Raw genomic sequence first — 22778 nt, 5'->3', positions numbered from 1 at the left:
TTTGAAGTATTTACGAATTGAGGTATAAACATATGTCTTGAAAAGTTACCTTCGCAAAAAGTTTCTAATAAAGATCGAAAACTCATCGAAACGAGTCGAGGCACAAACACGATTAAAAATCACAGCGAGCATAATCGCAGCTTTAGCGTTCACGTGATTTACCGCGTCGTTGGTTCGAGAAACGATGAACAATATCCGAGGAGTAGCAACGTCGCAGATCCCGGGAGTAGATTGCGCGCGAGAAATTTACGAGCGGAATCCTCCTAAATAAGTAAAAGAGACCGCAATTCCTTCGGAAATTCTTTCGCCGGGAATCCGCGCTAATTTCTCGAAAATGGTCGGACCGTTCCGGGAGCTTTCGCCTCCAAGGACGTATATCGTGAAAGGACTTTCTTCTTAACGGAAAGTGAGCAGAGTCTGCGGAGAGGGTGGTAGAAGCAATCCAGAGAGAAAGAGAGGAAGAGAAAGAAAAAAAAGAGAGAGAGAGAGCGGGTGGAAAAACCGGCCACGGAATTCTGAAAAGTGTCACACGTGTGGCGTCGCCGCTGGCAGCGAAATACGCCGGCTCCTCGGGCGCAACCCTTTTATTTTTTTTATTCGGTTTCACCACCGCCGCAGAATCTGGCTTGATCCGCTCTCTCGCCCACCCTTTCGGCCCCGCTTGCAATCTCCACTCAAATAAATCAAACTTTTGAATCGCGCACTGGCTCCCCATCTCGCCATCGACGAATCCGGCCACCGCCGGCAGAAAACTTTGTAACCGGCCGCCATTGTCCAGAGTTTAAAAGCTGAATGGGGTTTTAGATTGTACATCGAGCGCTTTCGGGGTTTGTCATACTCCGCCCTCCGACTTTTCTTCGAGCGAGTTTCGAATTCTTTGCGTTCATCCCCCAGGCCGTTCCTCCATTTTGCTCGGAACCGCTCCACGATCTATCGTACTCTTCGTTTTCTACCCTTTATTCGGCTTCTACCGCCGCTGCCGCCCGTTAATCTAACGGAACGTATCGCATGAACGTCAGCCACGCGACGCTATAGTGGTCAATTTGCGCCAGAGAGTCGGCGCGATTGCGAGAGAAAAGTTTGCGATTCTAATTGATGTTATTGGTAGACCGCGGATTTTATGGACGTATGAGACAACTTGGTAAATGAGAAACCGATCCATACGAAATTGGAAGGACATGAAATGAACATAAGGACAACCTTTTATCGAAATTGTTCGAAGAAGATGTACGTTTTCAACCAAGATCTGTTCCTGACAATTGTTTTCGAACATTTTTACTTTTCATGAAGATCCACGATTTGGTAAATAACATTAAGATTGCCTCTTGGTTCTAATGATTTGATTAGTTTAACAAACTGCTTTGAAATATTTATATGTATTACTATCCGCCGGATATCAATACAAGTATTTCGTACATCATGTTAGGGTTGTCCACCACGTCTTGCCTCTTCTCATTTCAATATTATGGCTGTGTAAAGATCAAAAACAGATATTGCAGTTGCTCACGTAGTACACTGAAAGATGGTAGAATGTTTCTTAATAATCTTACGAAGCTTACGTAACGTTTTACAAAGCTCGATTTTCAATAAAATACAAGTCATCCGGATTGATTACAACTTCGATACACGTTATGTATCTAAATTTTTCTGCAGCAACTTTTAGAATAAAATAACGTCCTCTTACTTTAATCTTATCATAAAAATTACGACAAATCTGCAATTTCGTGAACAAAAACAATGTAACTATTGATTTGTACGTTAAAAGTATGAAGCATTCTTAAATGACTCAATTTCCAGTGAACTATATATCTTAGTACAAAAATTACTTTAAAATCAGATTCCATACGTCGAAAATCGCCTAAGACTCTTCCGTTCGTAACATATAACATCTACCGAGCGAATCCATAAACTTCTTGGGCAAATTGACCATTATGTGCCGGTTTCTTCGTGAAAAGAAAACACGTGTACGCGGACACGTGCTAGAGATCCTCAGCATTAATTTCTTCGCTCGGCGTCGTGTCGTTCTTCCGGTTCCACTTGGTTCAAGCGAAAGCTTTCGCCAAGCGAGGCGAGCGTGGATGACAAATTGGTAATTTATTCTTTGCTCTTATGGACCTTCCTCTAATTCTGGACATATTTCAGTCACGCGATGGATCATCCGCGAAGCTCCTCGAAAAGGATACAATTCTCGCGACGTCCGCCACCTATCTTCTCCTTTTCTTTTCAATTCCGAGCTACTCGAATTCGAGCGAATCGTTGCCCGTGTAATTCTGACAATTATGTACTAGCTGATAAGTCGCTGTGCCATTGTAGATGTTTACATTTCGCTTTGCACCACGCGCGGCTGCGTTCTTTGCCGTTTGTTGCTCTTTGCTCGTGAGTTTCTTGTCGCTTTGCCTGTTCAATGATGGAAAATTGATTTGTATGACTATGGATGAATGGAGAAACTGACACGTGATCTATCCGCTGTAGAGAATCCCGATATCGTCGCAGAATATTGGGAAACATATTCTGTCAGCTGACGGCAGAATTCGGGTATACATTGTTCAATGTAAGTTTTTGAGTAAATGTGTACAGTACGAAGAAGATTATAATATCTGTTCAACGTAATTTGAGTTAAAATCATTACAAGTGTAACAACATCCGATCTCTTTGTTACACAACATTACGCTGTGCTAAATTCACTAGGAACTTACATTCAACAGTAGTATGATTGCACCAATCTTTTAAATAATATTGTGACGTTCAAACGAAGTAAAGATAATAAATCGTTTGTCATTATTTCGCTGGTAATATCGCAAAATAAAATATGATGGTGATTTGAAAAGCATTCGATCGAATTAGAGTAGCGATCAAATAGAATGTAGCAATTTGAGTCAGACAAATAAAGGTGTATATACATGCCACCGGTAGAGTTCAAAAATCAATTGACAGAATGAAATTGATGGTTCGGAACAGATTAGTGTCATCCCAATCTAAAAAGCAATTGAATTAAAGTAGCGAGCAACCGTTCATGTCAGACTAGTCCGTCAATCGATTATTAATTTGAAAAATAATTTATCGATACATTGTCTACTATTTATCTAATATATTAACTAAAATTCCGAGGATCCACTTGAATGAATTTTCAATAACATTTTTAATCCTGAATGAACTCGACGGAGTGTACACCCATATTTTATCTACGATCACTATTTAGTCGGTAGGTAGCGTGTAAATCTCGTATCAATCGGAACAAAAAGCAAGGAATAAAAACGCCGAGAGTACGTCAGAGCCCGTCTACTACACGAGTCTTCTCTGGAATGTGCGCTCGCGAATGCGGTCTGTTTCTTTCCGTTGGTTTTCGCACAGCATGTTTCCTTTGTTATAACAGAAACTAATGTAAATACCGCGGTGTACGGCGCGGAGAGTCGTGTCAGAACGCAAACGATTCTTTCCGGGAAGCGAGATGCGGGGCATTAAGCCGTCGGCTAGAACTAAAAAGCACGTGCTCGACGATCTTTCTGTGTTAGCCGCCGTTACTGTCTCGTGCGATTGCGTTGCTTGTCCTAGGCGACGTGTATGCGTGTGTATGCCAGTGTCGTGTATATATCTGTGCCCGGCGGTTTTCTGTTGTTCCATTACGCGCAAAGCTGTCTTGTAATCCGCTTATTGAGTATCCCCCCCTCCCACATCACCACCACAACCAACCAGTTTTTATTTGCTTCTCTGTCCTATGTAATACGTGTGCGTTGTCGCGATAATTTGTCGCCGGGCGGAGCCTTCACTGTACTCCTACCGTCGCTCTTTGTTGTATCGTATTTAGATCGTTTTGTGTAGACTTGTGCCACGATTGTTATCGATGTGACTCGTCTCCGCTAGTTTTTTTGGTGTGATGCCCCGCGGATCGAACGAAAAGTAGATGATCTATTAACGCGATTCCCTCTCGATCGACAATTTACATGTACTTTATACATACACACAATACTTGCGGGATATACACATGTACAGACAGCAGTGATCACTATAACGCAGAATTGATGCGTGAGCTCGTTACTGGTATTGTATAAAGCGTGTTGTTCTGTGGTAGCAGAGTTGAATTAGTTCTTCGATAAGCTGCTGCAGTCGTTCAGTAGAGACACATACGCACAGTGGAGTAAAGAGCGCATTAGTCGATATAATTGCAAACTGTACCGTCGTGCCACTGAAAACAGAGATTATATTATATGTCTAGTCGTTCGGCGAACGATTGTGCATACGTACGCCAGGCGACACGTTTGCCTTTTTAGCATGCTGTTATGAAGCATTCGTGCGTGGGAGCTGTACGAAAATCTGTCGAACCTGTAGAAGACAATCGCAAGTTTCGAGGATGTCGATGCAAACATACAATACAATGGAACACGAAACTACACTGCAGCATGCATTTCTATAGGATACACAGAATTTTCAAGAAATACTCGGATCGCTCGAAACAAAGCTACGTCCACATTTGTTACCACACCTCGTTACATTGAGGTGACGAAAAGAGAATACCGTTTCTGTTCTATTCAATCTTCGTCACAATACCTGGCTATGTACATTGAACTTGTCTACGAAATTTCCGTTTGCTCTTGGAAAGGAATAGGACAGTAGTTACAACATTTGCCATATTGTAAAAATTAAAAGAATGACCTCAAAGTTACTTCAATTATTTGAAAAATAATTTTATGTTCACAAATTATAGTTGAATTGATACTCTGAATATTATTCATATTATTTACATGCATAATTTACAGTTCAGAGCTTGCTTTTTCTCTTACGGAATCTACTCTAATGAATGTTTTCAAATAGAGTCGTGTCCATAGAAATTTTATTAATCAACAACCACAATATCTTTTTCGGTAGAACGCCTATGTGTAACATCACTTTCCATACATGTATTTTCTCAAACTAAACTAAAATCGATAACTACACATTGATGTACCTTTGAGGCATATATAAAGTTATAAAATTTCGTAGAAAAGTGTGGATACCTTTTATACATTTAAAGCATGTGGAAATTTCAACATGCAGGAAATCATATAAATAAACAGCCTGATAGCAGTTTCAACCCTATTTTACAATACGTAATCTTTCAATTGAAGAAGGAAACAATAGAACAATATTAATGTGTATAGAAAGATATATAAAAGTGAGAATTCATTAGTCAGAAAACATACACTAGCAACAGAACGAGGCGCGTTAGCAAAGATGAACAAAGCTCCGCCGATTGTCTTTCTCTTCGAGTTCCAATCTCTGAGAACATCTAGACGTTGGCGTTCGAATGGAACGATCATCGAATGATCTTCAGATTCGCACGAATAGCGCGCTCGCGACAGGGAAGACATAAAGAGAGCGAAATAGAGGGTCGAGAAAGTCGGCACGGCTAAAAGTCGGTCGGTGTGTAACAGTAGGAATGCTAAAAATTAAGGCGCGTTCGTTGCAGTGATGAACAACTACCAGGCGGCCGCAGCGCAGGCCGGATTTCCGCCGGCGTCGCCGCACGCGGCCGGCGGCCACGGTGGCCCACAGAGCCGGTCTTTCCCAGCGGCCAACTCGCCGGGCCCCATCGACATGTATAGCTCAAGCGCCGCAGCCGCAGCAGCAGCCGCAGCCGCGGATTCCGCAGTCGCCAGCTACGTCCAGGCCGCTGCTAGTCCGCAGCCCCCCACGACCGCGTTCCCTGCGATCGCCGTGTCGCGTGCTCCACTTAACTACAGTCCCGTAAGTCCACTATACGATCCCCCTTCTCGTCGAGGACAATAGATGGTGATATCGAGCGCTGTCGTCGACAACTACTCTCGTCAGTCCATGTCTTGGCCATCGCTGGCAGAACCTATTCGATCAGACGAATCGAGCGTCTAGTTAGGTCTTTTAAGAGGATCTACGTTTCAGAGTTTACCAAATAGATGGGCATTTTATTTTTGCTGTCATGGCGTGGGCAATTTAAGCAGATGCTGTTTGGCCTTCTTGTTTGAATCTGCGCCTGCTCGGTTTTTATGTAAATGCAAACGATCAGCTGTTTAGATATTTATTTCCATTGATCTTTACAAGGCTTTTGACGATTTATGGGCTGGATACATTTAAAACCTTACGATAACCTTCTTTAGAAGCGGACCAAACAGCGCGAGTGTGTTTAAGGTACTATTTCAATTAGTTTACTAAGTGATTTATGCTGTATCGCATTGCAAACAAAATTTTTCAATAATTATACTATTTGAATCGAATATTTTCTGTCAGGAGAGTAGATCAAACTCGTGGTTTACATAGGTCACTAGATTGTTTCAGACTATTGAAATATACTGACTGAAGAATTCAGTTTCGTTGCTCATATCGTTTATTCGGTTTTAAGTGAACAAATATCAGTGAGAAACCAATGGATCAGTATTATATTTGTCTTTGAACACATTTACATAAAGTAAATATTGAAGAAATAAATCTATTTTATATGAATGAATTGATTCAGTTGTCCCTTCAGAAAAGAAGAGAAGAAAATGACGCTGACGTTCCGAATTATTCTGATCAAAACCAGATAGCTTTGCGAATTTAGAGCAGCCTTGTTTATTAATTAATATATACGCTCGATATCACCGCATCCTAAAGCAATATTCTGTTATTTACGAGTATGGAAGAAAGGAGAAATAAAAACGATATTGTACAGCAGTCGCTGAAAGCCACTCCCAATTGGTATTCACTTAACGGTTTGTTTTCACACGACGGACAAGAGCTAGTGATTTTAATTAAACTTTTTCCGCTCTCTTGTCGACAGAGAGAAAAGTCCGATTGATCAGGCTACTTTTCCAAGTATCCGAGTGTCCAACTAAGCTAACCCATACTAACAGCATCGAATTATTGAACTTTGTGTGTGACGATTTTCCAATTCAGTTAAATCTACGTTCGTAACAGTGACATATACTATATACCGGGTGTACGATAGAGACTAAAGCTGAAGGGTACCGAGAGTATGGACGCCAAAGTTCCTTTTTTTAGTCGAATTTGTATCACTTATGTTGCCGCAGCTTCGATTTGCAAAACAGCTCTGATCGCTGAGCTTCTCAGTTTGCCAATATTACGATCTTCTTTTTTTCACGTTTCTTCCGTCCACCCCTCTTTTTCTGTCCGCCTTGTTTATATCTCCTTTTTTTTTACTCACTTGAGACATTTAATTAACGATCAAATTTTTTATTGTATCTTTCGTAACATATGTACCGATGCAAAAGAACCTTTCAGGATCAAGTATCGCAATTGCACGTAGTAAGAACATTATTGGAATCCTCTGAATAACCGTAGTGAATTACTCATTGCCGCAATTACAGGAGAACCTTAATGAATCATTTGTCTGCTTGTTTTAGGGCCCTCTAATACCAGCGGCGTTCACTAATGGCTACCATTGAGCCTCGTTAAGACCTAATAACAGGTATGTAGCCCCGTTACAACGTCCTTTATTCCAGATCTGCCATTACGTCGAAATATTTCATGTCTATCGTATGTGACTTAATACCGACAGGCTTTACTTTTTTCGTTTTCACGATTAATCGACTGCTCGTTGTAGGGCCCGTATGGAATTTGAACGTATCGCAATGTGTATTGTACCGGTAGCTCGTAGATAGACCGTAAATATAAGCCATAACCACCTACGCTTGACATAAGCCGCATCGCCTGTTAACCCGATCATAATTAATTCTCCTGTTGTTTCCCAAATTTAGCGCATTATCTTGCGATTATGGTAATGACGATCCTTTATCCTTTTATACCGAACGCTACACAAACACAAGGCTCTTTCTATGAACCAACTGCAAAGTGATTAATGTTTCCTTAAAAAATGATATTGTAGAACTTTGTATTCGAATCGTTTAGGTTACATGTTCGATTTTCTGTCCAATCGCTTTTACAGTGTAGCAGGATTGAATGCTAATTTTTCCTAATTGAACTAATACTTAAAAAGCAGAGAAATGTCTTAAAACCACTAGATTATACAAGAAATTCGAAACATTTTGTTCATATTTAGTGTTTATAAAATCGACAAAAAAGCTATGAACCATGCAAACTTCTACAATTGAATTGCAATACTTGAAACAAGATACTTTGATGGTATAAACGCAATAAAGTTCGGTTCAACGCAGACAAATTGCTTTATTTCATCTTCGCGTGTTTCCACGGTAAGCACCATAATGTCGGAATCTTTGATCCGGTCTTTACGCTATATTCGATCAGTTTCATTTCAACTACATCGATTAGTAAAGCAGCCGTCAAAGAATTTTGTTTCCCTATGCATTCCGACACAATCCGCTTTTCCCAACTCACATGATCATTGCTTCATTTCGAAACAGTTGCGTAGAGAGCTTGAGCCGGATACTTTCAGCATCACTAACAGGCGCACGATTTTCTTTTTGATTAGGATGGACGAGAGGGCAGAGCGCAGCATGGTCGACTGACGGTACAGCGAGCGATGTAAATGCCTTGGAAGAATTTATCAGGATAAACGAACTCTGGGCGGAGGAAGATGCGTGTCACCATCAGGAGGAGCCGCGATTTAGATAGAGAACTGAGAGATCGAGCGAGAGAATTCTCCTCTCGGTGCGATCCAAGAGACCATCCGGAGAAAAACAAAGAATGTGGCAAAATTAACGAGGGACGAAGACCTACACTCAGGTAAATTTGTACATCCGATCCGAGAAGAAGGACACGCAAGAGAATTAACGGCAAAGAAGCAAAGAAAACACGACGAAAATGTGGGGCTAATGAGCTACGTCACAGCTGATTCGGTGGCCGAAACTGCGTATTGATGCCCGTTCTCCGACATTAATAAAGAATAATATAATAATAATAATGAATTAAATTAATATTATTAATTGCTAAATAATTAAGCGAATAAGTCTAGAGTATATAAATACTATATATAAATATATAAATATATATATATATATATAAATAATTGATAAATATTAGACGATAACGTATGATCCTTAGTATCTAAGCGAGACGAAGACAGGAGAGAAAAATACCAACTCACATACGAATATTATTACCAATTATTACATATGTATATACACGTACATGTGTGTGTATATACATATATAATAATATTATATATACATAACATTATGGCAATTACACAAATTAACAAAATAAAAACAAAAGAGAGGCCGCGAGTACGCGTGGTTGAAGCGCACGCGCGTGCAATATACACATATATATATATACATATATATGTATATATAAAAAAGTATAAATATGAATATATATATATAAATATAAATAAAAAAAAGTTATAATTATACGCGTGAACACGTTCGCATCCGGGAAGAACGTTTCCTTCTGAGCTCTCGGGATTTTAAGCGTACGAAGAATTTTCTGAGGACGGCCGAAAGAACGGAACGACGTCACGGAGAGGAGAGAACGAGAGAGAATGAAAGAGAGAGAGAGAGAGAGAGAGAGAGCGAGAGAAAGTGAGAGAATTAAAGAGTGAAAGAGAGATAGAGAGAAATTGACGCGCGAATGTAAGGGTAGTCGGGGGATTAGGAGGAGATGACGAGGGCGCTAGGCAGCCGGGAGTGGCTTCGCCCTTTTTCTTTGTTTCTCGCGAATGAGCGGGACGGACGAGGGCGCGAGCGAGCGTGTACGTTTTGCGCGAGCGTGTGTCCGCCACTTCTCAGCGTGCTCTTTGCCAAGCTGAATACCGGAATGGTACTTCTCTCGCCCCGGCGTCGTCGAACCACTCTTTTCCCTTTTTCCCGGGTGTGCAACGAGGGAGGATGAAAAAAGAAAGGACCGGAGGAAGAAAGAACGGAAGGAAAAGAATGCCAGCACAGGAGGAGGATGAGGAGGGCGAGGAACGAGTTACATACGGTTGCAGACACGTAGTGTCGCGCGGATGACGAGAGACACTGTTAGGGTTACTTATCTGTCGCGCGAGCAACGAGGGCCGAGATCAACCGATTCGGATTTGCGAAGCTATTGTAGTTAGACAAACAAAGGAAAGAAAGAGAGAGCGAGAAAGAGAGAGAGAGAGATCGTGAGAGTGTAAAGTGCGTGTGAGACGGAGCGAATGACCCAGTTTCAAAGGGGATGCGTATCGACGTGAATCGACGGAAGAGAATCAAACATCACGTCCGAAGAAAAGCTAGTTTTGCAAATGCATGATCGCAAGATGGCAGCCAAGGAGCAACAATGAACGCCCGAGGACACTCCGTTGCAACAGCCAACATTCGGCTGGATCCCATTCAACACCGCAATCGATGATCGTCGAATTCAATCGGCTGTTCTATGGCTGTCCAATCGATTACTTGCATTAACCTCGGTACACATATACATATTACCCGTATGCGAATTATTGTATCATTGATTTACCATAATGACCTATATGCATGACCCTATAGAGGAGCCAGTGGGAAACTTAAGCAACGTTTACCGATATACAGGCACACACATACAAACATATACCGACGGGGACATACATACAGATGTGCACACCAATATTTCATACAGATGTACACACACGAGCATTTCATACATCGTACACGTAAAATGCCTACAGAGAATAGATAATATATACATACCATATATACAGACAATGTGTGCACGCGCGCGTGCATTCATGTCACGATGGTGTACACAAACAGATACAATTACACGTATGCTTTTACACGCGTCGGCGACTTTTTGAACGACTTAAAAATATACTGAGAAAAGAAAATGAGTGAGAGAGTGAGTGGGAGAGCGAATGAGAAAAGAAGAGAGAGACATCTACACACATCACATTCAGAACGTACCATGCGCAGATCCATAACAATTTACGTGAAATAAGGATACGTTAAAGGGAAAAAATATACATATATTCACACATGTATGCAGTTATTATACCGTTCGTCCGCAATGTACAGAGCGTTAGTTAACGGCGAGGACGCGAATCGCCTAAATTGAACGCGCTAGTGCGTGTTTGGAAAAATGAAAAAAAGAGATGCGATCTGCAGAGAGATGATAGAAAACAAGAAAAAGAGACGACATTTTGATGAGCAGCGAGATTGTGCGTCTGTGCCCCCGATGTATGAGAGAGATGAAGAGAGCGAGAGAGCGAGAGAGAATGGAGAGAAGTGTTGATACACGTGTGCGAGAGTACGAGCGCACGAGAAGAGTACAAGAGGTTCATAACAATATAGGATTTACGAGCAAGGTTATTTAAATGTCATCGCGATTCAATGTAAAGTATAATTGAGCTAACAAGGAAAGACGTAAACGTGAGAGTATGAGAATATTACATAGCCTTAATTGAGGAACGACTTGACACCAAAAATAATAAAAAGTAAAAAAGATAGGAGGAAAATGAAAAAAGAGTGTCAGGAAAACAATGTTACATTCTTTCGCGCTTCAAGTATTCGCTGATTGAAGGAACGAGAATCGAGACACAAGGATAAAGAAAGAAACTGACGGATGCTCCATCCGAACATAGTCATGACTGAATTAGATTAATCATGCCGTGAAATATAATAAACGTTCGAGAAGCAGGGTGGTGTCACGCTCCCACAAACACGTTCTACTTCTACTTTCTTCGGTACGCGACTATTTTTACGAATTTATCAGACGAATTATTCCGACGCAAAGGGGCTCAACGAGACGGAACTGCGAATTAATTAACAGGTACGAACCTCCTTGCTTCCAATTGAACGAACCATCGACGTGCATATAACGATAAACAGCCTCGGATTAATTCACGCGATTTTGTTAGTAAACGCAGTTTCATGCTGTTCCTTACGGATACTATTATTCTAGCCGGTTGAGCGACTGAATTTTTGCGCCAAATAAGAGACGACGAGCGATTTAGTTAGTAGAAATTATGAAAGAAAGAGCGAGAGTGAAAGAGAGAAACAGAAAGAGAGCGAAAGAGAACAAAAAAGGGGAGATACGTGCGGCGATTATAGCGCGGTTATTATTGTATTCAATAACAGGGTAAACTTTAAAAAGAGAAAGAATACTTTAAAATTCAAATGTGTGTCACGTCGAACGGCGGCCATTTTGTTTTTCTGTGCGCGACTGTGCGTGCGCGCAACGGGAAAAACCGAAAACGAAAAAAAAGAGGGGAGAGGAAGACAAAGATGAAGTAATAAGAGTAAAAATAAACGAACGAGTCAATTGTTACGAACGTTAGCAATACTTCGTCACGACCACAAAGAATAAAATGGCAAATAACAAACAAAAATGCAAAAAAAAAATGGAACAAAGCGGAGGAATAATAATGTACACTATATTCGCGATTAATGATAATTCTTAAGTTGATGACGTGTGACGGGTGATCGCGCTCGTCCTCTGGAGAATAATGTGAAACTTGTTCACCCCCGAAGATGCAAAGGTGGAAACAATAGGGAACGAACTGCGTTCTTGCAAGCGAGATAAAATGGTAGTTGCTTTGTTAGCCCCCCGAAATCACCATAATTCATCGAAGGTGGTATCCAGCGGGAGGCGATATGAATATCGAGCAGCGGAAGATCAGAATTTAGATATCAACGTTTGCGAAATGGAGAAAAGGGATGAACGAAGAGACGGTCATTGTTCTAATTAATGTTGCCTAGATTCGAGATTTCGCGTTTTTCGTTCCCTGAATTTGTACAAACACTTCTCGAGAGGACGCGGAGTTTTTGACAAGCGTGCGCTTCTTTTTTTACACGTTTGCTCCGCACGATCGTGGGATCGCTGGTTTCAGAACACGTGTTGAAGATGGACTTCACGAGGAATGGAAAACACTATGCTAGAACACGCAACACCACAGTTCAATGAGATTCACCGTAGATGTAAGGGACTCTGACGAGAGAGATCACAGCGAATGAAAGGAACATTATGAAGTGCGAAGAGTGAGAGAGAGAGAGAGAGAGAATGAAAGAGAGAGAGAGAGAGAGAGGGAGAGAGAGAAAGCAGTGTTTAAGTGTACAAGTTGTAATTTTTCATAGTTAGTCTGAAAGGATTTTGGGTTCCTGGTAACTGATGTCAATTCATCGCTTTTAAACTATTAATAAACGATACGATTTACTCGGAATGAATTGATCGAGGACTTTGCGACGTTCAGACATTTGATTCAACCCGCAGTAGATAGCAAATTATTGTGATAGAGATATGTAGTCGTGTCCGAGGAGTGTGTTGGCGATTGAATGGTTTTCGTTCGGACTTATTATAAGTTTCCTACATATGGTACTTGCAACAGGAACCCAGACGACTTTCAATGAGAACCCTCTGACAGAGAGAGAGCGAGAGTGAGAGAGAGAGAGAGAGAGAGAAAGAGAAATTGGAAGAGCGAAAGGGACAGAGCAAGAAAAAGAGAAAGTGTGTGCGCGTATGTTATTATATATAAATAAATATGCATATTCGAAAGAGATCTACGATCAATTATTAATTAGAAAAAAAACAAAGAAAGAGAATGCGATCGAACGAGTTAATTGCAAAAGAGTGAATCGAGAAAAAGAGAGAGAGTGAGAGAGAGAAAGAGGAAAGTGGAGAACCTGGAGATGATAGGGAAGAAAGAGAGAACGAGAAAGAGGAATAAGCGAAGAATATATATGCGAGTACAGTCCACGCGTTTATATTTATAAATAGGAAATACATTAATATTGAAATATTACGTCTATATCTACATCTAGTATATATATAAATATATATATAAATATAAATATATATATATAAATATAAATATACATAATGAAGGAATAAGAGAAGGCAAGAAATATATTATGTCTATATTATAAACGATTAAGGCGACAAACAAAACAGACAAAACAAAAATATGGAGGATTATGGAGATGAACAGATATATTGAGACATTGTTTTATGCATTTGTATATATATAGTTATTGATGTTTTAAAATGCTAATTATACTATTGTGTCGATGAGATTTTCTTGATCACCACCGATCGTGAGAGGAGAGTCGAGCGGGGGTGCAATACAGGGGGTGAGAGAGGTTAGGTCTAAAGGGTTGGGACAGACAGGCGACGAGGAAGAGGGCGCAGTCCAAGTCTCTTAATTTGCGATGCTTCTTTTTAATACCTATCGAAATCGGAAAAATATTTTCTCGGAAATAATCAAAAATGAACAAGCGTTGCGCATGATGTAAGGAGAAATTAAAGTTGGACGACGTCGTTCGCTCATCGACTGAGCTCGATCACTTATCGCGCAAATTCTACGCTCATACACATGAACACGCAGTTATATAAATAATTACATATATACAAATTTACACGCGCGTAAGTAAAAGTAATAGCTACGATAAAATTATATATGTACATGACGAGAAGATTATAGGAAAACGGGGGTCAGTTTGTAAAGAGAGTGGGAAGAAGATGTCAGCCAAGTGAAAATCGATCATTGTCGTTCCGTGATCGGTGAAGTGAGAACTAGATGATGCAGTGGGACATCAACAGTTTTTGTAGTACTTATTATTAATGTTACGATCGTTTAAACGCAGTTTAAACAAACGTTTAGACAAACGTTTTCCCGATGATCTTATTACCGATTTCGATCACTGTTACTGCCTAGGCTGATGAAGTAAGAAGCAGAACGACCATTTGCTTCTCACAAATTCATTTTCGATTTCCTGTTTTTATACCAATGGACGTTTGCTTCACAACTTTGTTGCGATTGCCGATTATTTGTCAAGCGTTCCGCGGAATTCTTCGTAAGCAATGTCGAGTAATAATGTAACGACATAACCACGCGCGTTTATTGACCCTTAATCAATTGATCACACCGCATCGAAGTTATTATACAACCGTACGAAAGGTAGTTCAGTTTTCGAGGACTCGAAATTACCACAATAGAAATTATTCAACTAGCAATAGTTCTCTTTTCATATATACATAATATATGTACACATATATACGATCTATAACTGTCATTCAATGGAAATGTTTAGCGTTGTTGATTAATTAAATAAAAGCGACAGTCTTGGACGAACAGAGTGGCCGAAAACGACTTGCACGAGATCAACTTCACAAACTATTTTTCTGAGACCTCTCTGCGCGAACAAATTAGCGCGCGCAAACACCGACACGGCGCCTACACATTAACACGCTCGATCTAATTCGATCATTCTTGATCCAAAATCTTCCGAACACTTTGAAATTCTTACCACACCATTAACAAAAAACCGGGATGAGACCAAGGAAAGAAAAAAAAGCGAGAGAACGAGACAACAAGAGAGTTCACGATTTTACTTCGTCTCACGGATTCGTCGATATCGATCCTTCGATCGCTTTCTGCACACCCTCTATTCTCTTGACTGCTGATACCTATGTTTCCTAGGACGGCTAGTTTCGCGACTCGAATCGCGAATTTGCGTGTACCGTTTCTGACAAACAACGCCAAACGTCAGCATACATTACGAAAGAGTAAGAAAAGAATAAGGGAAGAATAAGTGAAAAATCGAGAAAACAACCCCCGTCGCTCTGCGCGCGATGTGAATGTGGCGAGAGAGGAGAGAAAGAGAGAATGATAGTGCGTGCATGTGCGTATGAGACGAACTCGCAAAAGTCCGTAGATAGATAGACAATTTTCGAAAGATCATTTTCGTGCGTACGAGGAAAAGATCGACCAGCGAATCTTGCTGCGACCAAACACGATCACTGGGCGGCTTTCCTCCGGTTTTCTTTAGTTTTTCGATCGAGAGAAAAGTTTTTCGGGGGAAACGCCCGAAGAGTCAAGATCGCGATCCCCTCAATCAGGTTTCAATCAATTGTAATATAATCGATCGAGCGGGTTCGCGATTCTTAAGTCGCAGCCAAGACGTAGGCTAAAGAGAATCCTACTTAGGAGTTACTTTAATTCGCGCATCACGGGAACATGTGGGCCACGATGCTCACGCGTTTATTATTATTATTAATATTATTATTGATATTATTATTATTTTGTTTTCCTGTTCTGTTGACTTATGTGTCGTAAGGATTTTTATCACTATTGTTCATTGCTAGGATTAATGGATTACGAACGGACGGTATTCGCCACGATGCGTCCACTATTATTTGCTATTTTGTCGAAATGCAATAATCGCTATGTTACGTATACAATTGTTATTGTATATCGGAGGTGACTTCGTTTTTTCAAAAGTTTTTACCGAGAACGCTATCGCGACCGGATCGCGCCGCCTGTCGGGATCGTCGACGAATTTCTGTTCCAATGGATCCGAGACACGCAAAACCGTTTTGTTCATTTTAGAGTAGAGTGTTGAGATCGACGAGAATCGGCTTGCCGAGTGTTAAGTGAATTCGAAGACGAGACCATCAGCGATCGCAGTCCGATCGCGCCGCGGGCCTGAATGTAACGTGAACGTAACCCATACGATATGTATGTATATAAATATACTATATATATATATACGCACGCAAACAAAAAAAAAGAAGTAACAAGCATAAATATTACGATAATTATATTACTCGTGTAATTACACGTGCACACGTTCGGATGTGCAGTCACATGTAATCTGTTAATATTCTTCCTGCGTACAAGGACTACAGCCACGAGCTTCGATGAAGTTTTGCTAACCGTCGTACACAACCATACGAGTTCTTATTCGCAGCTCGTCGTGTATAGGAACACTGATTACTTTTTACTCGATTTTCATCGATACCGTACACCCGATTCTGCAAACCGATCCGATTGCTCGCTGTTATCCTAGATTCGAATCCAATGCAGCGTTTTACCGGAATCGTTTCTTCCACTGGGAAACGTTGGTCTTTTAGATCGACGAAGATCGAAGCGATATTATTCGAACTTTTCCGTGGACTTAACGAAAAGAGAACGCTTTCACAATCCCGAAGAATTTCTACTGATTTGTCATCGTTTTACGTTCGTTCACGAAATAATTGTCTATTCCCCGTATGCAGACTGCGGATTTTATGAGGAAATAAACTGCTAAATAATTGTGAAGACGTCTGTGAATATTGTTGCACTATTTCCAAATAATTAAAATTAATGTTCTGACTACTCCATTAATGTTCTGATTGCTCCAGCTAGAAATCAGAAATATTTTACTCCGTGATGTCTACGGACGGTTCTCCACGGACGGTTTTTTCACTAAAAAAAGAAACAATTACTCTCAAACAATATCATAGAGAAATTCTTACTAAATGTAACAGTTTTCATTGCGTAATTTTGTTTCATAGAGGAAATGTTTCCATCAGAGGGTACAACATCCGATATGTACACTATCGATATAATGGGAATACGTTTATCTGACATAAAGATTCGCAGTTTGCAGATTATGGTAATCCGTTTCGCTCACGCGTTATACAATCGTGCTGCCTTTACACATTTCGCTTCGGCGACGTTGTTTTATATTAATTACGCTGTTGTGTCGTCGCTCCAGTTTCACGGCGTTCGTGTAATCCGTGTTAACTAGTCAGTGCACAGGTGATGAATTCCTTATTAACGTTGGATACGGATTCGAATTGCCCAATGCCGCACTCTACTGGATCCACAAAATCGAAACCACGCCCACTCGGGATATTTTGCGAAAAGGGATCCAGATACTGTGACATTATTTTCTTCTAGAGTAATCCTGAACACCGCCAGTAAATTCAATACGTTCATTGATTAATGGAATTCTTTTTTATAGTAACAAGAATGCGGATTTTTATGCGAAACCATTTTGAGGCAGACAGATATTTGTTCTTTTAACCAGTTTAAAAAACAGTTTCTAAGTGTTCTTAAGTTTGTTCAATCTTTCCACCGTTTAAACTTCCATCCACTCATTTTTATCACGAATTAGTATAATTGGCATTCTACTTGTAACAGAATCATTCGCTTGTTACGATACAGTTGACAAATAAACTGCGGATTTTATGCAAAACTAAAATATTCTTGCGCCATTTTAAAGAAAAAGATATTGGGTGGATGTTTATTTACGTTCTTAGCATAAAAGCCGCACTCTACAGATCGAAATAAAGAAGGAGTTCCACAGTTTTAAACAATTTTCTAAGATTCTGCAATCTGTGCACTGGTCGTTAAGGGTACACCCGTTACAGCTATGTTTAGGACGTTCGTTCCTTTGACTTTAGTCGATTGAATCGCGCTAAGGTAATCGCGTATCCTCGAGGACCTCGTAATAAGTTGCTCGATTTGTTTTCCGATTGACATATCAAGCCGATCTAAGAGATCTAAAATTTGTTTGGTAGTTTAGATACGCTGTAACGTTGTCGACGTTATCAGAACCGTTCACCGGCAGAAAACTTTGAAAATCTCCGCCGTTTTCCTTTTCTATCATGAATAAGAACACGAGCGTCATTCATTTTTCTCGGTTCGGCAAGTTCGCGTGGACGTGCACATAACCAAAGCACGATATTCAGTCGTGATTATCTGCAAGGTAACGCCGCAAACGAACAACAGAAAAAGAAAAAAATACACGGTCCTCTCGGAACTTGTAATATGAACTTAAGAGAGCAGAGAGAGAAGTCTGAAAAGCAATTTTAAATCCATTCGAAATTTTTATCGGGGAACCGCAACTCGCGATCGTTGTATGTGTGTGTGAGATGAAGGTGAACGAAGAAACAATTCGAGCACTCGCTTCACTCAATCCATGATTCTTACTTTCATGAGATACGTCTTGTTCTTCTCTGTTTTCGTTTTCTTTTGTCTTTCTTCCTTTTTTATTGTACTCGTTGTGAGAACAAAAGAAGAATGTTCCGTGTACACGGCATGTTATGAATTCCGGGAGCCTGAAAATTCTCGTTGTAAAGAACACAACCATCAACGGATAGACAGACGGACTTACAGAGAGAATGACTTGTTGACGATCATGGTACTAAAGAATCATAGCCGCGATTTTGTTGTAACACGCCGAACAGAACGAGAAACTTTTTAAAATATTTTTTATGACGCCTCGCGATTCACATGGAAGCAATGGCGGAATGCTTTGAATGCTAGAGAGAGAGAGAGAGCGAGAGAGAGAGAGAGCGAAAGAGAAAGAACGAAAGCGAGAGAGAGAGAGAGAGAGAGAGAGAAAGTATAATGAGTAAAAAAGCGGAGAAAATGGAAACGGAAGCTCGGCGGCATGGTACAGCTTGGGATAAGGAAACATGCAATATAACAAGCAATAAATAAGCCACTTTTAATTCCATGTATATTAAACAATTATGTGGATGCTTAATGAAATTTATTGAATTAAATGAGCAAAGCGTCACGAAACTAAGACAAGATACCGATTTTACATATTCTTACTAATCGTAAATGATTACAATACGTATAGTACGGCATAACTAAAGAAAAATAAAAAAACTCATACGATTCTGTATCGATTTAAAAGAAACAGATAACGAGAAAAAAACGGTAAATAAATAATTATTAAAAAAAGCAAGGCGTACGCGGGCGGGCGACCGCCCGGCGGACGGTAATCTAATCTACGTAAGTACGTAAAAATTTCAATTTTACACTACCGATAATAATGACATAACGGTAAGACTCTATATAAGATATAATGATGATTTATAATAATTATAACGTTGTACAGAATATTTATGAAAGGCTCGCTGTTGGCGACAGAGCCGCGCGCGTTTTCTGCTTCTTTTCGTCGTTCGCGAAACATGTGTCTGTTACAACCGTAATGAAAAGATACGAGACGATACAGAGGAGGCGGATGAACAAAACAAAGTTAACAAATAAACAGACGAAATATGCGTACGAACGTTTGCCTTTTGGCGTACACCAATTTGTTTGAATTAGACCGATACGATCATTAAAGAACGAAGAAAGACGAGAAGAAAAAATAAAAACAATAAAATTCTGGCACACTGAGGGAAGAGCGCGCGCGACTCTTTATCTAAAAGCAGCCAGACTATAATGGATGTTTTGTAAGATAAAACAAAACGATCACGGATTATATTGAGATCGTGTTCAGAGAAATGTATAGTCGATTGCGTATTCGAGACCGTATCGAATTGATTCGACGACGCCTTTCTCGGTGGAGGAAATTTAAAAAAAAGAACAGAGAACGCGAGAGAAAAGAGTGGTAGAGTGGGAGAGAAAGGGAGAGAGAGAACGTGAGAGCGAGAGCGAGAGCGAGAGAGAAAGAGAGAGAGAGGGAGAGAGAGAAAGGAAGAGAAAGAGCGAGAAATGATAAAACAGAAAAAAATGCGAAGAAAAGATATTTAAGAGATCGCGATTCTTTTCTTCCGCAAGAAAAATATTCGAGCGTTCCCGCCGTCGATGGGGCAAAACTTATTGGTCCCCTTTGGAATCACAAATCAAGGGGGGTGGGAAATTAAAGAAAAGAACGAGTGACAAAAAGGGAGCGGGAGAACGATTCGTAAGAAGCGAAAAAGAATAGACACAAAAGATAGAAAAATGAGAGAATTTATTCCCCGCGGGTGTGGCACAAGCGAGGGCCGGTAATTTAATTCATTGTGTATGTATACAGACAAAAGTAAATATAATATTGCGATTATAAATATTAAACTAATAAAAAAATAACAATATTGTACCCCTCTGTACATATAAATATATATTACAATACGATGATTATTACTATATGATTTATTATAAATATATATACATAAATATAAATATATCTCATGAATTCACATTATTATGTTTATTATTGTTTACTTATTATTATTAAAAATTATTATCATTGCGATGATAACGAGAATGATGATAATGATGATGATGATAATGATAATGATGATAACAATGACGATGACGATAATGACGAGTAGGAGGAGGATGATAATGATAATGATAATGATGATGATGATGAGAATGACGATGATGATAATGATGATGATGATGATGATGAGGATGAGAATGAGGGTACGGATAAGGACGAGGATGAAGATGAGGGTAAGGATGAGGTTAAAGATAAGAATGAAAATGAGAATGAGAATGAGAATGAGAATGAGGATGAGGATGAGGATGAGGATGAGGATGAGAATGGAAATGAGAATGGGAATGGGAATGGGAATGAGAATGACAATGAGAATGAGGATGAGGTAAAGGATAAGGGTGAGGATGAGATAAAGGATAAGGATGAGGATTAGGTTGAGGTTGAGCATGATGATGATGACAATGATGATAATGATGATGATGACGACGATGATGATGATGATGATGATGATGATGATAATGATGCTGATGCTGATGATGACGATGACGATGATGATTATTATTATTATTATTATTATGATAATATTATTAATATTTAAGAAAAGGTTCACAACGTGCCGTGTGTATGTGAGAATAAAATATATAATATAATGGACATTGTTCAATTCAATCTAACGTCTTCGTTGTTTTTCTCTTACCCTCCTTTCTACCAAACTCTATAATTTCAAGCTGCTATTAAAATTAATCCCAGTATAGTCATTTCTATATTAAAATTTTATTTATTATTAATTACATTTACATCTTAAAATACATTTTCATATTAAAAATTATTCATAACGACGACGTAGAATTTTATTTCTCTATAGTGGTTCTATTACTTTTGATTTAGAATGCTATCTGAAAAGTATATTACGTCCATAATTCTATGAATATAGTGCTTTTCTGATCATTTAAACTTCATTGCAACTAAATGCATAAAATTCCTATTGTAAAATACAACAATAATTGATTTACTCATATATTGTAATGGGTCCTACTACTGCACAGCTCTAGGTCGTAACTCGATCCATTAGCAAAGGTTAATATAGAAATTTTCTTTGCTCTGATTGGTTGGCGATTTACCAGCAAGACAGTGCTGCCCTCGTAGCCAAAGAAAAAGAGGGAAAACAGCGAGTGAGCAAGAGAGCATAAAATCAGCACAACTACATATGGAATAAGTCACACTGACAAACGATAAAGCTTGTCCACTCCATCGTACTTCCGGTCTCTTTTCGCGCATTTATTCAGTTAGGACTAACAGAGGTGTCATCTCATAATGTTCTCGAAAAAGCTTTTCTTGTATCTATTTATTATTTAAAAGTCCATTTTACACCAGCACTACTCCACAGCCATTAGCTCTATGTAATTATCGATTCTGAATTAGTTACAGAACGATCAAAGTTTCTTCCATTTAATTCCTCCGATTTACAACCGATTGGAAATCGAAAATTACATCGATTGCCCGAGTCTCGCCACGTGAAAGTTGCTGGAGTGGAGACCCGAAAGGGAGTCAAAACGAAACCAGAATTCGTTATGACTCCCATGATATCGAAAAAAGATCTTTTTGGCTTTATGTGTTTACTATGAAACAATACGATTTTTATTTATGAAGTTTTTTCATAGGCTCACAGATAGGAAAGGTATTTAGATATGTATTTCTATTTAAAAAACATTATCTTGTCAGTTACCCAAGGGGCATCTAAGAGGCAACATTGAAATTTTAACTAATGCCGAAACAATGAAACATATAAAAAGTAGGTTACAAATAATAAGGAATGTAAAATTAGTAAGCGTGAAACTTATCACCAAATATAATAATTTATTAAAGAAAAACCTATCAATCTACACATCTTCCATTAAACTGTTTAATGACATTAGGAAATTCTTTATATTCCTCCATAAGCTCAACCCTACTTTCATTAGTATCATTGACAACTTTTAATTGTTGGATTCTTGCCAATACAATGATAATCTTAACCAAATCCTGTAAATTTATTTAAACATTTGCAGAAGACATATTTATCTGAAAGTTTATTGAACAGCTTTTGCAAATATACTAGACGCAACAGATTTCATTTATTTGAAAGTTGAAGCTAACTGCCAACCGAACGTCAAAAAGGAAAAAGCCGCAAGTATAGCAAAGTAAGTCAAGCTAGATTTTCTATCCCTG

General features: G+C 39.4%; 1 protein-coding gene and 1 pseudogene across 3 annotated transcripts in view; both read left to right on the top strand.

The window, feature by feature from the left end:
• The window catches only part of Rbp6 (RNA-binding protein 6), an 895262-nt gene extending 885934 nt beyond the window's left edge, over window positions 1-9328 (top strand). For all 3 annotated transcript variants that reach the window (XM_078192887.1, XM_078192889.1, XM_078192890.1), the window contains 3 exons: window positions 5444-5721; window positions 7350-7414; window positions 8396-9328. In XM_078192887.1, coding sequence (XP_078049013.1) covers window positions 5444-5721; window positions 7350-7391 — 320 coding nt within the window. In that variant the 3' untranslated portion in view covers window positions 7392-7414; window positions 8396-9328. The remainder of the gene's footprint in view (window positions 1-5443; window positions 5722-7349; window positions 7415-8395) is intronic.
• A 12-nt stretch (window positions 9329-9340) lies between these two features.
• On the top strand, window positions 9341-21239 carry LOC144476213 (uncharacterized; annotated as a pseudogene).
• The last annotated feature ends 1539 nt before the right edge of the window (window positions 21240-22778 follow it).

Source organism: Augochlora pura, chromosome 10 (genome assembly GCF_028453695.1).
Source record: "Augochlora pura isolate Apur16 chromosome 10, APUR_v2.2.1, whole genome shotgun sequence".
In the NCBI taxonomy this organism is placed as follows: domain Eukaryota; kingdom Metazoa; phylum Arthropoda; class Insecta; order Hymenoptera; family Halictidae; genus Augochlora; species Augochlora pura.
The sequence above is the reverse complement of the archived record's forward strand: the minus strand, read 5'-3'. Positions and strand labels throughout refer to the sequence as shown.